Below are 15,164 nucleotides of genomic sequence, written 5' to 3'. Positions count from 1 at the left end.
ACTTTGTGAGACTAACTTATAACATGAATGAACATGTTATTGTTCCATATCCTGTGGTACCTGATCCTAATTTAATTTTGACACAAATACCAGTATGGGCACAATATTTTACAGTGCTTGATCTCATGGGAGCTTTCTTTGTTATTCCAGTTGCTGAAGAAAGCCAGTTAATCTTTGCTTTTACTTGGCAAGGAAAACAACTGACCTGGACTAGGTTACCACAAGGATTCACCAGCTCTCCAACAATGTTTTTTTCAAATTTTAAAGAATGATTTGCAAGATTTAGTTTTTCCAAATAAGTCTGTTTTCATACAATATGTTGATGATTTACTGTTGGCTAGTAAAACTGAAGATGATTGTGTAAAAACCACTGAATATTTGTGCATCCAACTTGTTAAAAAGGGACACCGTGCATCTCCATCCAAATTGCAATTTTGCGAACAGCAAGTAAAACATCTTGGATTTATATTAACGCTGGGAAAACAGGAGGTGCATTCAGAAAGGGTTAAAGCAATTCAGGAGATACCTAGACCTGTAAATAAGCAGCAGTTGAGAGGATTTTTTAGGACAAGTAAAAAAATATTGAATAAAAACCAAGCAAAACATCAGTTTCCATCACGTTTCATTCATTACATTTCCACTGGCACTTAGGTGCCTCAAAATTAACTATACTGACACCACAGACTCATAACAATACAGTCATGCAGGGAAAAAGAAAAGGCTGTTTCCAACTTGCCCATAAAATTAGCATGAACAAACAGAAGGGAAACACGGGTGGGGAAGAGGCCGGGCTCCTGCCGGTAGCAGGACGACTCGCCTCCCCGCTGCTCGGGACAGCCCGGCTGCTCTTCAGCTGTGCGGGAAGCACAGTCCGGCTGGCAGGTGCTCCAGCCAACAAACGCTCCGGCTAATTGCAGCTCCTGCTCCTCACGGCTGCCGGGAGTCTTGCCTCTGGCTAATGCACGCTCTAGACAGGGCACACCCCAGCTCGCTCCAGCTCCTACTTGCCACAGCTCTGGCTAACTGAAGCCCCAGGTGATTTCAGCTCCTTCTCCTTACTAGCTCCAGCTGTTGGCAACGGTCTGGGCTTTTCACGAGCTCGTCAATCAATCACCATCCAACTTGAGCATTAGGGTTAAACACCATAGCTTTACACGGTATAAATAGTGATTAGCTTGTATCATTAATGACTCAATAACTATCCTAAGCAATGTCCAAAGAAGAGCTGGAATCAAAGAGGAGAGGGCGTGCGGCATCTGAAAAGCACCTTTCCCCCCCCAGAGACTCCCGCAGACAGAGTTCAGCCTGCTGCCATGTCGGCCTCCTGAACTCGGGGGCCCCACAGGATCAGACCTCCATCTCCGGGGAGTGTCCACACACCCTGTCCACCCGCTGCTTTCCCCTACAGCCCACAACAACCCCCACCCCTCTCTGCCTCCCACCCCCCTACAAAAACAGCTCGTCTGGCTTCTGCTCTTGGCCCCCAAACCGGCTCGCTTAGTGCCTGTTTCTGAGACCAAAAGCCCAGTTGCTGGGGCTGCTCTCAAGCCCCAAAAACACACGACTTGACCACTGCTCCTATGCCCAACGCTACACAACTCCGCCTGTTGCTGGGCCAGGGAAGGTGAGAGGCGGCGCCCGGGAGGGCGTGAGGCAAGGCCGAGAAGGACGGGGGGCGTGGCCGAGGCAGCATCTTTGGAAAGCGTCTCTGACCTCGGTTGATTTGAGCATAGAGGCTGGTATCTCAGTAAGGTTTTCCAGTCCTCGATGAGTACTCGGTGACGAGGCAAACCAATGCCTGACGCTGTCAGCCACACTCACAGCGCACCGGCAGGTAAATGGCGCCTCCGGCTGCTCCTAGCACTGCTCATGCGCTTGGGCCGGAGCCGTGCGGGAGGGGCCTCAGCCGCTCCCGAGAAGTGCGCGTGCGCAGACGAGCGCCGCGGGCTGTAGTACACATCTTTGGTCCCTAGGGAGCAGCAGCGCCTGGCGGGCACGTGCCGATTGACTACTGTTCCTGGCATGCCCCGCGACCAGCGTGGCCGAGCGGAAGCACTTCCGCAGCTCTCCCAGTGCTGCGTGGGGCATCTTTTCGGACTCCGCTTATGAAAGTGGCGCCTGTAGTTTCTTGATAGCTCCTCAGTGAGTGTGACAGGTGGGGTTTGTCTCTTGACATTGTCTCCATGTCTGCTCTGTCAAGTCCGTTTCTCTGTATTTTGTTTCCCAGCTGACAAGGCCCCTGATCAGATAAGCTTGCTGGAATAAACATTCTCACCCTCTCCCATGCCATCATCAATTAGTGTGAGTGACCAGGTTTGGTGGTCGGGTTGGTATCCTTGTATGTTCTTGTCTATGGACTCTTCCTCTTCTTATTACCCCTTTTGTTTTGCATTGAGAAGGATCCTTAAAGGAGCAAACACTCTCCTTGCACATACCCTTACCAACAGCAGCTTCATTTCAACAAGGTCAGAATATCAGCTAGGCATTCTCCACAGCTGAAGATGTCAGCACGGTGCCAGTTTGAAAGTTCATCCTGCACATAGTGAGCGATGGTGATGTCAATGTGACTGCAAAGCTTTGGCAAATCTTTCTTAGTATGCCTGTACAGCTGGCTGAGGTAAAGTGTTATAAACGGCGGTGACAAATTTTTATCCACGCCAATCAGGATTATCCAAATAGAATTTATTGAGCAAGCAATAAACAGGCAAAACAGCGCTGGGCGGCCGGGGAGACTCCGCTCCACCAACGGCGCACCTTACTGTCACTAGAGCCCTCCTCTTACAGTCCTTTAGGTCTGAGTTAAAATGAGTTAAAATCTTGATTGACGTGGCTTTCTCCGATTTCTTCTCTGGTTTATCTTTCTTGTTGATAGGGGGGGCCTTTTCCTTGCTATCTGGTGGTAGTGGATGAAGGCAGTATTCTTCCTCCGCGCTGTAGGTCGTGACATTTTCCCTTTAGGGCATGCATACTCCTTACATATCACACATACTTGTTAAACCTAAGGTAAGGCAATCAAGTCTCGCACATCTTGTTTGTTTAGCCTGATATCAGTTACAAGGAAACCAGTTTCCAAAAATCTACATATTATACAAAGCTAACGTATCAGTTTGATTAGCAAATGCACAACATGAGTATATCACAATCCGCATATTATACAGAGCTAACTTACCGGTTTGATTAACAAATACACAACATGAGTATATCACATAAAGGGTTGAGCTGGGGGAAGGGGGTGTCAGGCCACAGCTGCCTTCAAGGCAAGCAAAGAAACAGGCGCTGGAGGAGGGAAACCCAAGAGATTTCACTGAGCTCTGAGAGAACAGCTGGGCTTAAGCCTTGAGCAAGGATGTCTCTGCAGAGGAAACATGTTCTTGATGAAAGATGAAGTGTTTGTGGGGAGGCCTGGGCTGTGGAGTCAGGAGTCTCAACACCCAGTGGGTTTGTGGGACCATGTGTGGTGGGTGTCTGTACCTTCTGTGAGCAGCTACATCAGATCTAAAGAGAGGGCCTATAGCCATCAGCTGCTGAGCTCCTACCCTCCTTAGTGAGACTCTGCACAGGGTGGGGAGCCATGTGGGATGTTGGTGGACAGGCACAGATCTTTGCCAGTGGTGGGAGCCTATGCAAAGTAGTGGCTGCTGAAAAAACCTCTCTCCATCACTACTAAAAACCTCTCTCCATCACTATTAAAAACCTCTCTCCATCACTACTGTCCATAGGACAGAAATGGCTGCAGGAGGAGAGACTCGCTGCACAGCAGGGTGTGCCATCCTGCACAGAGGCAGACATGGGGGTATCTGGATCTATGTGGTGGCTGTTAGGGAAGGTGTCAACAGCAAGGTGAAAATGGAGCAGAAAGTCAGAGAAAGAAAGATGCCCATTGTGAGACAGATCTGCTTTCCCTCAGGCCCTGCAGTAGTGGTTCCATTTGGCCAAGGAATGGGAGCAGGAGGACCCTGCAGGCTTATGCCCAGCTGCTGGGCGCTCACAAGGACTGAGTTGAGTCCATGGTGTGGTTGGACTCCTGCAACTGCTATGTCTCCTCTCCCTGCTTACTTTAGTCCTGGCAGGGATCTCTGCCCAAAGTTGTGCTCTGGGTTTTTGGCCTGGTACGGTTATAGGGCTGCACTTATGTCTGTCCTACTCCCAGCCACGGCTCAAGGGTCAGCACAGCAATGAGAAGGTGAGCAGCCTTTGGGGCCACTTGTGACCTTTTTGTCTTGCTCTTGTTCCTGCAGGGAGAAAATGCTTGTGGGTAGTTTGACTCCCAGATGGGACTGGTGGGCCCTCTGGCTTACGACTCACTGGCTGTGTCCTGCTGTTGGGCAGGGTCCTGCCTCAGCGATCTTCTCTGAATACAGGGTAAGGAGAAAGGGCACTTCCCAGCCTTGTTCAGCCTGATCTTCCCTTCTTTACCTACCCATCGACACCAAGATCACACAGGGCCTGTGCTCTATCTGCAGAAGAAAAAGGGGTAAGCAGTAAGCTTGGCTAGTGTGTTACACACATCATGTTAATTCTCTCTTTTCTCCATGTCACAAGAGATTTATGAAAGAAGGTGGTGGAGTCCAGCCTCCTCAGGGGCATCTTTCTTTGTATTGAGGAGACGTGGCAGTTGCCCACTGGTCTCTGAGAGCAGGACATTACAATGAACATTGGGGACAGACCCCCTCCAAGTCTGCAGGAGAGATAGAGGATGATCAGACAGCTAATTAAGATCCTCAGTGTTTTGTCAGCTACATTCATCCCTGCTTCCTGTCTAGTCAGGAAGATTCCCAGGTGCCTTCTTCAGCCCTGCAAGTGGGGGAACTCTCCTGACCAGGATGAGAGGAAATCTGTTCAATGCTCAGAGTTAGGGAGGAGAACTCTGAGCTGAAGTTCTACATTTTGATTTTGAAGCATTTTTTTAAGCCCTTTTCCACCGTGTCCTGGGGATAAGTGTTAGGCAGGGTTTTTAAATGATCCTGGAGGATGTGACATCTCAATGCTGGGTCCTTCCACCATTGCCCACATGGTGACCTGAGGAAGGGAACACAAGCAAAAGGATTTCAAAGGCTCATGGGACATACCCTCACTCCGCACACCCACAATCACAGAGAAAGTCTATGCAAGTCCATGACAAGCGCATCCCAAATGATAACTTCAACACTTAACATCCTAACCATATTCTCTAATCCTAAACCCCTAACTCCAAGCCCTCACCCTAACCCACAGAAGTTGTGGAGTTCCCATCCTTGGAGATACATGAAAACCTTAATGTGCTGAATCCAAACCATAGCTCGATTCTATCCTCCTCCTCCTAATTCTTCTATTCTTCTGTCAAAGGGAACAGTTCCAAGATATGTTTATTGTACATTTTTTTAATCTTAACTGTACAAAGAAAGCCAAGTAGGTCAGAAAACAATTATCTCCCCTTTACAGAGATTTCCTCTCCCTCTCCCCAGTCTCCCTTCCCATAGCTTCTGACAAAGGCACATATACTGCCAGATTGGTCTCAAAGAACATGCTGGCTGCAAAGCCAAAAACCAGTGAAATCATTAACAGAAGAATAGAAACGTTAAGCACAAAACACATGTCTACAACTTAGGGTAGTGATAGCATGATGCGGGCTTTTTTGTCTATTACAAATCTCATAACTGCATCTTAGCTGGGAAGTGTTCCAGCATCATCAGCAATGACAGCTAAGGAAGAACCAGTTTTCTATAATGTGTATTAAAAAAAAAAAAAAAACTGCTTACAAATATTCAGGATTATTATTGAGAATGTACTGTGTACATGCCCTTCTCATTGATGTACATCAAGAAAATTCTGTACAGTGTGAACAGCAGCTTGCTCCTGGTAGCTACTGCTGGTAGCTACAACTTCTTGGTGATTTCTTTAATACATATGCTGTACTTACAAAAATTACTTTCCTAAGAATTAAAAATAGTTTTTTACCTGTATGTCAGATGATAATAAAAATGCAGTTTTACTTCTAACTGACCCACAAAACTGCAAGAGACTGAGGACTTGTAACAGATATAGGACGAGTTCAACAGTGTCTTGAAAACCTCTGCCTTCCTCAGTCCAAAGGGACAGCAGAGTCCAACAGCAGACGCTCATAAAAATCCTCTGGACAACTGAGCGATGATTGCCAATACCCAGGTTGTGATTCCTCTCAGAAGCTCTAAAACTGTGGACGTGTACATGCCAGTGGGACCTGGAGTATGAGCCCGCCTGGCAAAATGTTGGTGCCTACTCTAAACTTGATCCCTCACTCTCTCAAGTTCCAGTGACAACAGTGACTAAATTTCTCTCGGCTTAGATGATAGCCTAGACACTTTGTCCAGTATACGTATATACATCACAGAAGCTTAAACATAAGCAAGATTAAGTGCACTCTAATATCTTCTTGTTACGGGTCTGCAAGTTCTTCCTCCTGCATAGGCAAAAAACGCCCAACTATGGCATAGGCACTCTGCTGAACTTTTCCTGCATTATTCTTACCTTCTGGTTCTCCCTCCAGATTCAAAGGAGCTTGTTTGTGACCTTACCTAACAGTGAACAAGACACAGTTTGCTCTGTTTCTATCCATGCTACATCACTCTTCCCATCGTGTACAAAGACACAGTCATTTGTGGCAGCACTTTATCTAGAGTATCAACTTCACTCCAGTATTCACATGAAGAGCAGAATTCACAAGTCACCTTGCTGAGTTGTTTCTTTTGATTCTTAGGTTTTCTCCCCAAGAATAAAAAGAAAGACCAATACAGGATGTGTGAAGCAACAATATTAGGATCATCTCCACATACTTCATTTATTCAGTTATATGAGAGGAGAGTAGTGGGACAATGAGTGTAAGAAATATTTGATCTCTCAGGTAATTCTTCTGCTTTGGGAAATTAAGTAGCATATTTTCTCTGGTTACAGAAGCTGCTCCTAAACAATTGACTTGTTTGGTAAAGAGTTCTTTGATCACAGAAATCTGCAAACAGCAGCATTACTGACAGTGCAGTTGGGAACGGATTTGTCACTATCAGCCTTGGAGACTGATTTTTCTTTCAGGTCTTGAGATCTTATGAATAAAGCTACTTCTGCAGAGACTACCAAATCCAGGAATATCTGTTATGGACAAACGTGATGGTGTTTATGATCTAATACCAATTCAAGAACAGTGGAAGTTACATTCTTTTGACAGTTCTCTACATTGATAACAATTTGAAGCTTTTCTTTTGTACACATTGGAAATTCTCCGTGCTCCATCATCCAATTCTGTTAGCACTCTTCACAAACTTAGCATTACTTTTAGTCCATTACAAAGTGAAAATCTGGGACGCAGAATAAGGAGGAAATTTGTGCCCTGAAACTTGGCCTTTAAATTTTAAGAAGTCAAGTCAAATACTGTCACCGAGATCCAGTTTTTTTTAACCTACCCTGCATGTATGTGGCTGAGCCTCAATATTTGTACAGGAACATGCACTCAGATACACAAATATAGCAGTGTCTTTCTGTTCCTACTTCCATATGCGTGTTCATGGAAATTTTGTTTGTTTCAAAAAAAAAGCTGTCTCTCCATTCTGGTGTGTGTACACCCTTCTGTCTGTTGGCACAGCATTTTCTCCCAGCTTGATTTATACACTATGTCGACGGTTGTTGATCATAGCTACAATATGTGACAGGTCCAAACTTTTCATCATAACCTCCATGAACTCCTCGTCTTTCCTTGCTCCCTCCACGAATTCATCCAGAGAAAGTTCACCTGTGTCAGACACAGACAGAAGGTATCAGAATCATGCCAATCCACATTTGAAAAGGAAGAGCACAGTAATCTAACTTCAGAGACCACTTACTATACATGCACTGTTCTATAGCACCAAGAGGCCTCAGAGAGTTTTTTTAAGCTTATATGAAATTTCCCTGATATTCAGGCAACATCAGCTTCCTTTTTTTTTTTTTCCCCACACAAGGGAAAGGGTACATAAGAAAGAACAGAAGTGTGTAGCTAAGGAGTGGGATCATAGCTTCCTATAAATAAGGCTAGATAAGCCGTCTCCTTTTTGCCCTAACCTATCAAAGTCCTGACCTGCCCCATACTTGTCGGTTTTTGTGTTTAAAAGAAGTGACTGAAGATGTGACAGGCAGAAATAGGTTTTCTGTCCTTGGCCAAAAAGCCCTTGTGCAGGGAACCAGCTCAGCAGAGTTTTTCTGGAATAATCAGAAAAGCACATCAGAAGGTCATGAGCACATGAAGTAGCAAGGAAAGAAAATCTCTCAGGGACATACAGGGACTACAGAGGCATTGATCAGCTTTTGAATGACTGGTCCATAGCACTTCATGTGCTTGCTGTACTGCCTGTAGCAGACCCAGTGAAGAAACTCTGAATTTCAACGTTAAATTCCAGTTTTTCCTTTCCCTGCTGCTGAAATTCTGAGGAGCAGCTGAGGCCATCTGTTAGTATTTCCCACTTCTAACTCTGACATAAGCTACACAGCAACATACAAAAAGAAAAGAAAAAAACCCACTCCAAAACCCCGCTACCAAACTCATGTGTACAGAACACAGCTGAGACTTAGTACAGGGAACAAATCCTGTTATTCTGATTACGCAGGAGAAAAATGCCTTAGCAAAAGTAATGGAAAATGCATTACTAGATAAGAATTCATATAACAAGCAAATATAAAATGAAGAGGCATAAAGTTCCATCAAGAAAGGAAGAAATGGGTGTCTCTGTAGCACAGAGACCATCTGAGTTGGATGACAAAGACAGGAATCTTACCATCTCCATTCACATCAATTTTGTTGAAGACTCGATTGGTGAACTCTTCTGCACTAGTTTCATGGTCACCACCATTAATGGCTCGAATAGCCTAAAAGAAAAGAGCAAGAATAGGAAGCTGCCTAATGGCTACCAAAATGATTGACTGATTCCACTGCAGCCTGTCAGCGTAGGTTCAGAAGATGACAGTCATGCCTGGTACCTTCCCCATACAAATGAACCAGCATCACAGGAAAACATAGCAGAAATCATCAGGCCTTAGGGTTGACACTGAAGGGTGCAAAAGGAGCATGATTCTGGAGTATGAAATGAGCGATGAAACCCAGAGGATCACCCTAAATCTGCTTAGGTAGAGGTTAAATGCTGCAGAAATGGCAGAATCGGGATCCACCTAATTGATCCCCTTTCTGTTAACCCATGGTCCACCAAGCCTGTCAAACACTCTCTGACCAAACACTGTCAAGCACCCTCTGCACGTGACATTACAAAATTCCTTTGTTATATGCTGTGGTCATTTATTTCTCTTCTTGCTTTCCCTGTTTCCACTTATATACTGCTTCCTGTGTGTCCTGCTTCTCCCTAAAGCTCACTGGAAATTAATTTTCAGCTTGAGAAAGTATAAGCATTATTCACTACTGTTTACTACAATTCACCTTATTCATAACTATATAGTGCCAGGTTCTCTTTTCTTTCCATGCCTAATTGTTTCCTTTGTTTAAGGATGTCCAGGAAATATGTGATTCCAGAGCCTTCATATTGATTCTAAGACTATTAATTTTCTAGTTTTTTCCTTCTGATATTTGGTAAGTGTCCTCATTATTTTTCAAATGCCATTTTACTAAAACTAAATACCACCTCAGCAACTTCCTAAGGCTGCCAAAAAGACACTGAACTACACCCACAAAATTAAAAAGGCAGTAAATTGGTTGCCACCAATTATGACCCACAGGATTTGTTTCTCAAGAGCAGTGTGTTAAACAATTACTATCTGTTGCTTCACCTAGATGTCTGAGTATTTCTATTGCAAGTTATTTGTAGGAGGTTGTGTATTATTACAGTTATTGATTTGGTTTGGTCTCTTCAATGCCCATCACTAAAATTCATATCCAAATGAGAATGCATTACTAACATCTTATTAGTGGTTTTATTTGTGGACAGCTCAGGCTTCAAATCTTTATCGAATCCATTTTCTGACTTTTCTTATTCAGAAGTGTAGATTACTTAGGGTCATTGAATCTTTCCTGCATCTTTCTAGTTTCCCAGTCTCTACAGAATAATCTGAACCTCCAGCATGATTCATTCTGAGATATTCACAAGGTCATGTTTATGCCTGTAATTCCAACACCTTCCACAGCAGCTCTTTGCACACAATCTTCTCCATTGACTGTCTTTCTTCTTCAAACTATTTGCCAGAGTCAGAAATGTTTTATTACATTGACATTTAGGAACTGGTTCTAAAAAGCAAGCTGGAAGTAACTCTCCAACTACTATTCACATGGGGGAAAAGACATATGAAGGAAGATGCAAGGTCCTACATCTGGGTCGGGGCAATCCCAAGCACAAATACAGGCTTGGCGGGGAATGGCTGGAGAGCAGCCCTGAGGAGAAGGACCTGGGTGTGCTGATTGACGAGAAGCTCAGCATGAGCCAGCAATGTGCAATCGCAGCCCAGAAGGCCAACTGTATCCGGGGCTGCATCAAAAGAAGTGTGGCCAGCAGGTCGAGGGAGGTGATCCTGCCCCTCTACTCCACTCTCGTGAGACCCCACCGGGAGTACCGCATCCAGCTCTGGAGTCCCCAACATAAGAAAGACATAGCCCTGCTGGAGCGTGTCCAGAGGAGAGCCACGAGGATGATCCAAGGGCTGGAGCACCTCTCCTATGAGGAGAGGCTGAGAGAGCTGGGGCTGTTCAGCCTGGAGAAGAGAAGGCTCCGGGGAGATCTTATTGTGGCCTTCTAGTACCTAAAAGGGGCCTACAGGAGAGCTGGGGAAGGACTTTTTACTAGGGCATGTAGCGAGAGGACGAGGGGGAATGGCTTTAAACTGGAAGAGGGCAGGTTTAGATTAAACATTAGGAAGAAGTTTTTCACTTTAAGGGTGGTAAGGCACTGGACCAGGTTGCCCAGAGAGGTTGTTGAGGCCCGATCCCTGGAGGTGTTCAAGGCCAGGCTGGACGTGGCCTTGGGCAACCTGGTCTAGTGGGAGGTGTCCCTGCCTATGGCAGGGGGGTTGGAACTCAATGATCTTCAAGGTCCTTTCCACCTAAACCATTCTATGATTCTATGACACATTTCAGAGACTGCAACCGACGGTTGCGGAGTCTGAAATCTTAGAAAGTGCAATTTAGGTCCTACACAGCTAAAATAATTTTATGGAGTTAGCTATGCTGTTACATATGCTGTGGTGGTAAAGAAGAGTCTGTCAAGTCTGTTTACTGGACTATGAGAGTGTGGGGAATTCTGCTAAAAGAAAAAATGCTGCTAAAGAAGGTCTTATCCATGATCAGCCACATGGGGAATAGTGAAAGTTTTACTTTTGTGGTGGAATTTGTCTTTAAGGAAAGAGGAAAGAACACAGATCCCTCAAGACTCACCTTAATGATGTTGAGCAATTCATGGCGATCAATGCAGCCATTGCCATCTACATCATAGAGCTTGAAATACCACCGCAATTTCTGCTCCATCTTCCCACGAAGAACGAGGCTGAGGGCAGCCACATATTCCATGAAGTCAATATATCCATCCTGTGGGAAAATGAAAACCAGATTGTGACAGGAACAAACTGAGGGAGTTATGGCTCTGGAGCTGTTTCACCTTCTTGCTCTTTAGATTCACAGCTGAAAGAGAAAGGAAAACAAATGGCACACAGACTTGGACTTAGGGAAAAGCTTTAGTACACAAACACACGCATGTGCTATTTCTCTGGCCACCTTTAAGATCTCCTAAATACCTGGATTCCTAAAGTTATGTTCTGATCTGTTATATGTCTAGGCTACTCTGTGCTTGCCACCTGCAGAGATGGGACCTGTCACTCCTCATGGCCAGCGTGAACGAACCCCTGTCTCTCCACCAGAGCTGACCGTCCATGGCCTGCTCGTAGAGAAAATTGATCCAGAGCCCTGGATGCAAGAAAATTGAAGGTAATTCTACCTTAGGTTGTCTGTACTAGTCTGCTTTGTCTTTGTGGGAAACTACTGCTATTTCACTAAGCCATAGATCTCTTCTCCATTCTCTGGGGAAAAAAAAAAGTGACTGAAGATATTTTTTAAAATACATAGAACATGATTTGACAACTGGAAAAATTGTTCTGTATTTAGGTTTTTAAACATTCAATTTCTTAAATCTACCAAAAAACCTCAAAAACCTCTTGTTTCCTCTGCAGGAAAAATGCCAGACAGAAAAGGTTCACAATCCCTAGATTTAACACTGAATAAAATTTGAAGTGGTTAAAAAGAAACAACAAATAAAGCGCATATCTCTGTCAAAGATTCTGAATAACTACTTCAACAAATTACAAGTGAAAAAAAAAAAAAAGAAACTTTCATCTATTGAGGTATTTAAACAAAGTCAGATGCCTTTCTGGAATGGATGTAAATAAATATGTGTAAAAGATGAAGGTCGGTGCACCAGCAGAGCACTACTGTTTTACAGCAAGGATCACAACATTTTAAAATATTAATTCAGGAACATTGCACTACTCTCCTTATGTGAGTTTTTCATAACTTCATTGAGCAAAGTCACAGAAAACAAGATAACCAGCTCTAAAGGTGGGAAGGAGGGCACGACCACGACTTACAAAACAACTATTGAAAATTTATCCTCTATGTCCTCTGCAGACTTCTTAGAACCTGAAGGTCCACAGAGCAGATGATTCCATACATCATCAATGTCTGTATTACTACAGGGTGACTCTTCCTCTGAGTGCTCTTGTTCCTTGCCCTTGTTTATAAAAGGAGCTTAGATTAAGTGGCTAACTATTAACAGGCTAAGATTAACTGATGTAGGTCCATCTCCATTAGTTGCCACACTCTTACTTCATTCCCCTTGAGATCACTATCACTTTATTTAGAAGATAGCTTTTTATCTTTGTATGACCAAATTTGAATTTGAGAGTCTTCTTAAAACATTGTTTACTGCATAACATGGGCCTCACAGCAGAAGTTTGGAATGCGTAACATCCTTGAACAAATTTTAAAGTCCTTAGACATCTCAAGAAATGACAGAGGTAAAGGGAAAGACTTGTACAAGAACTGTAAACATGTCAGTTCAGTTTATAAAACAGCTTCTCATCACTATCATCATCCTGGGCACAGAGAACTTCAGGATGCGAAAGGATACTTGTTGAGATTCGCAGTCATTTCCAGTCGTTACATCCACTACAAGACCTCAGCTACCCTGATGGAGCCTGGCGGCTCCTTTACGAATTTTGTAATATTCCTTAGCATTCCTTAACTCCTTACGCCTTCTCACTTGTTGTCCAAACCAACATTCTTTGCTCAATCCCTAGGCTTTCCTTCTTCAAAACTGACCCTGTGATTTCCCACCTGTTTCACATGTCTCTGTGACCAGTTCCTCCTTGACTCACAGACACTTGCTCCAGTCATTTCAGAACCTTGGAGCAGAGCACAAGGCTGAATTTTCCCAGGCTGCCATAAAACCAGATTTCTCTGTCATTGAGATTACAGGCCTGCAAGCATAGGCTTAAGTATATATGGATTATTTTTTTTAAAAAAGGCAAAAGTGAGTGGCATTGCACGCTTAAAGGAATTATGGGGGCTACTGTTTCTTACCTTAGAGACAGGCAGCAGTCACCTGTCACAGTGAGGAATACCACCTACCTCCTAGCTACTGCTATGTGCTATACCTCTGTCCTGGTTTCAGTTGGGACAGAGTTATTTTCTGTCTAGTTGTTGCTAATTGATGTTTATACTATTCAGAGACTTTTTTCAGCTTCCCGCAGAAGCTGAGAAGGAGCACACACAGAACAATGGAATGGCCAATGAAATATTCTGTACCACAGATGTCACATATATAAATGCGGTTTGGCCGGGGAGCAGGAATCTGGGATCACTGCTTGGGACGGGCTGGGCAACCAATTTACTGGGTGGTGAGAGTTACTTGTGTTGTATTAATTCTTGTATATTATTTTACCATCATTATTATTATTGTTACTTTCCTTTTTCTGTTATTGTTCTATTAAACTGTCTTTACTTCAACCCATGAGTTTTTTTCCCCTATCCTTTCCCCTCCTTTTGTCCCTCTTCTCCCTACCCTTCTGGGGCGAATGGGGAGAACTGCATGAGCAACTGCGTGGTCCTAGCTGCCGGCTGGGGTGAAACCACAACAACCTCCTAGCACTGAGGAGAGCCACATAGATTGTCTGCCCATGCACTATTAATTTCAGCTGCCAAATACGTGGAAATTACTTCCTCTGTAAATGATGATTTCTATTATGTTTGATTCCTGTAGTCTCTACTATCTAATACACATACATTTTTAAATATTAAGAACATATAAGAATAATAATGAAATCTCCTTTCATTAGTATTTTGTTAGTCAATCAAGGCCAAGTCAATTATTACACAATAAGGCATTCTCAAAATTCAAAAATAAACTTGCATAAGGTAGACAATGAGGTGTTATTACTTATGGTTATGTTATCTATGTCATTATCTATGCACATTAATTTGCTCCTTGCATTCAGCTACTTCACGTTACCGTCCCTCAGCAGCTTTCCACCCCAATGTTTATGAGAGAAAACCAAGGACTCTAAAAGTGCAGGAGTTAGCTTGTTGTTAAGCAGTACAAGGTAGTTAATTTTCTTGCCAGAGAACTCACCTTGTTCATATCAAATGTGCGGAACATCTGCTCAATGTACTCATTGGCCTCTGGATCCAGCCCTCGAAGCCCAAAGAACTGTTTAAATTCGTGCTCTGTCAGCTGTCCAGAAGGACACTCCGTCATGAACTTTTTGTACCAGTGGTGGATCTCAACAGCCTGCAGATCATCCACTGTTGAACTGCTATTGTTCCCCATGCGTATGCGTGGTCAGAAGAATGATACTACAGGAATGATCCTCTTCGTCCTGCTGCTCTCACAGCACTGCCTGTCTGCTCCTGTTCACGTTTGACATTGGTGTCAGTTAAGTGAGGGCTCTAACTTTCCACAAGCCAATTATAAATGTTAATCTGCTCAGAGGCTGATTTACAAACCTGAAAGTTTCGATGATACAAACAGTCTTCTTAGAATGGAAAGGAGGTGCAAGATAATCTAGCAAATCGCTGCTATTTCAGGAGCCAAATCAGAAACGGTGAGAAGGTTAATCAGACACTGGCACCATGAGCTATACTGGTTTGGTACGCTACTGTATTTTTAACTTTGATATAATTACACATGAAGAAATGAGGG

At 43.9% G+C, this 15,164-nt stretch overlaps 1 protein-coding gene across 1 annotated transcript; it reads right to left on the bottom strand.

Moving 5' to 3' along the window:
• Window positions 1–7,263: 7,263 nt before the first annotated feature.
• Window positions 7,264–14,913, bottom strand: LOC104285569 (guanylyl cyclase-activating protein 1-like). Its single transcript, XM_009884036.1, has 4 exons — window positions 14,595–14,913; window positions 11,351–11,500; window positions 8,757–8,847; window positions 7,264–7,738 (listed from the first exon to the last, which is right to left on the bottom strand). Exons 1-4 carry the CDS (start codon window positions 14,790–14,792, stop codon window positions 7,611–7,613), a joined length of 567 nt encoding a protein of 188 aa, XP_009882338.1. The 5' UTR covers window positions 14,793–14,913; the 3' UTR covers window positions 7,264–7,610.
• Window positions 14,914–15,164: the final 251 nt, after the last annotated feature.

Source organism: Charadrius vociferus, unplaced genomic scaffold (assembly GCF_000708025.1).
Source record: "Charadrius vociferus isolate BGI_N301 unplaced genomic scaffold, ASM70802v2 scaffold594, whole genome shotgun sequence".
NCBI lineage: Eukaryota > Metazoa > Chordata > Aves > Charadriiformes > Charadriidae > Charadrius > Charadrius vociferus.
This window is presented reverse-complemented; position numbering and strand designations above follow the sequence as displayed.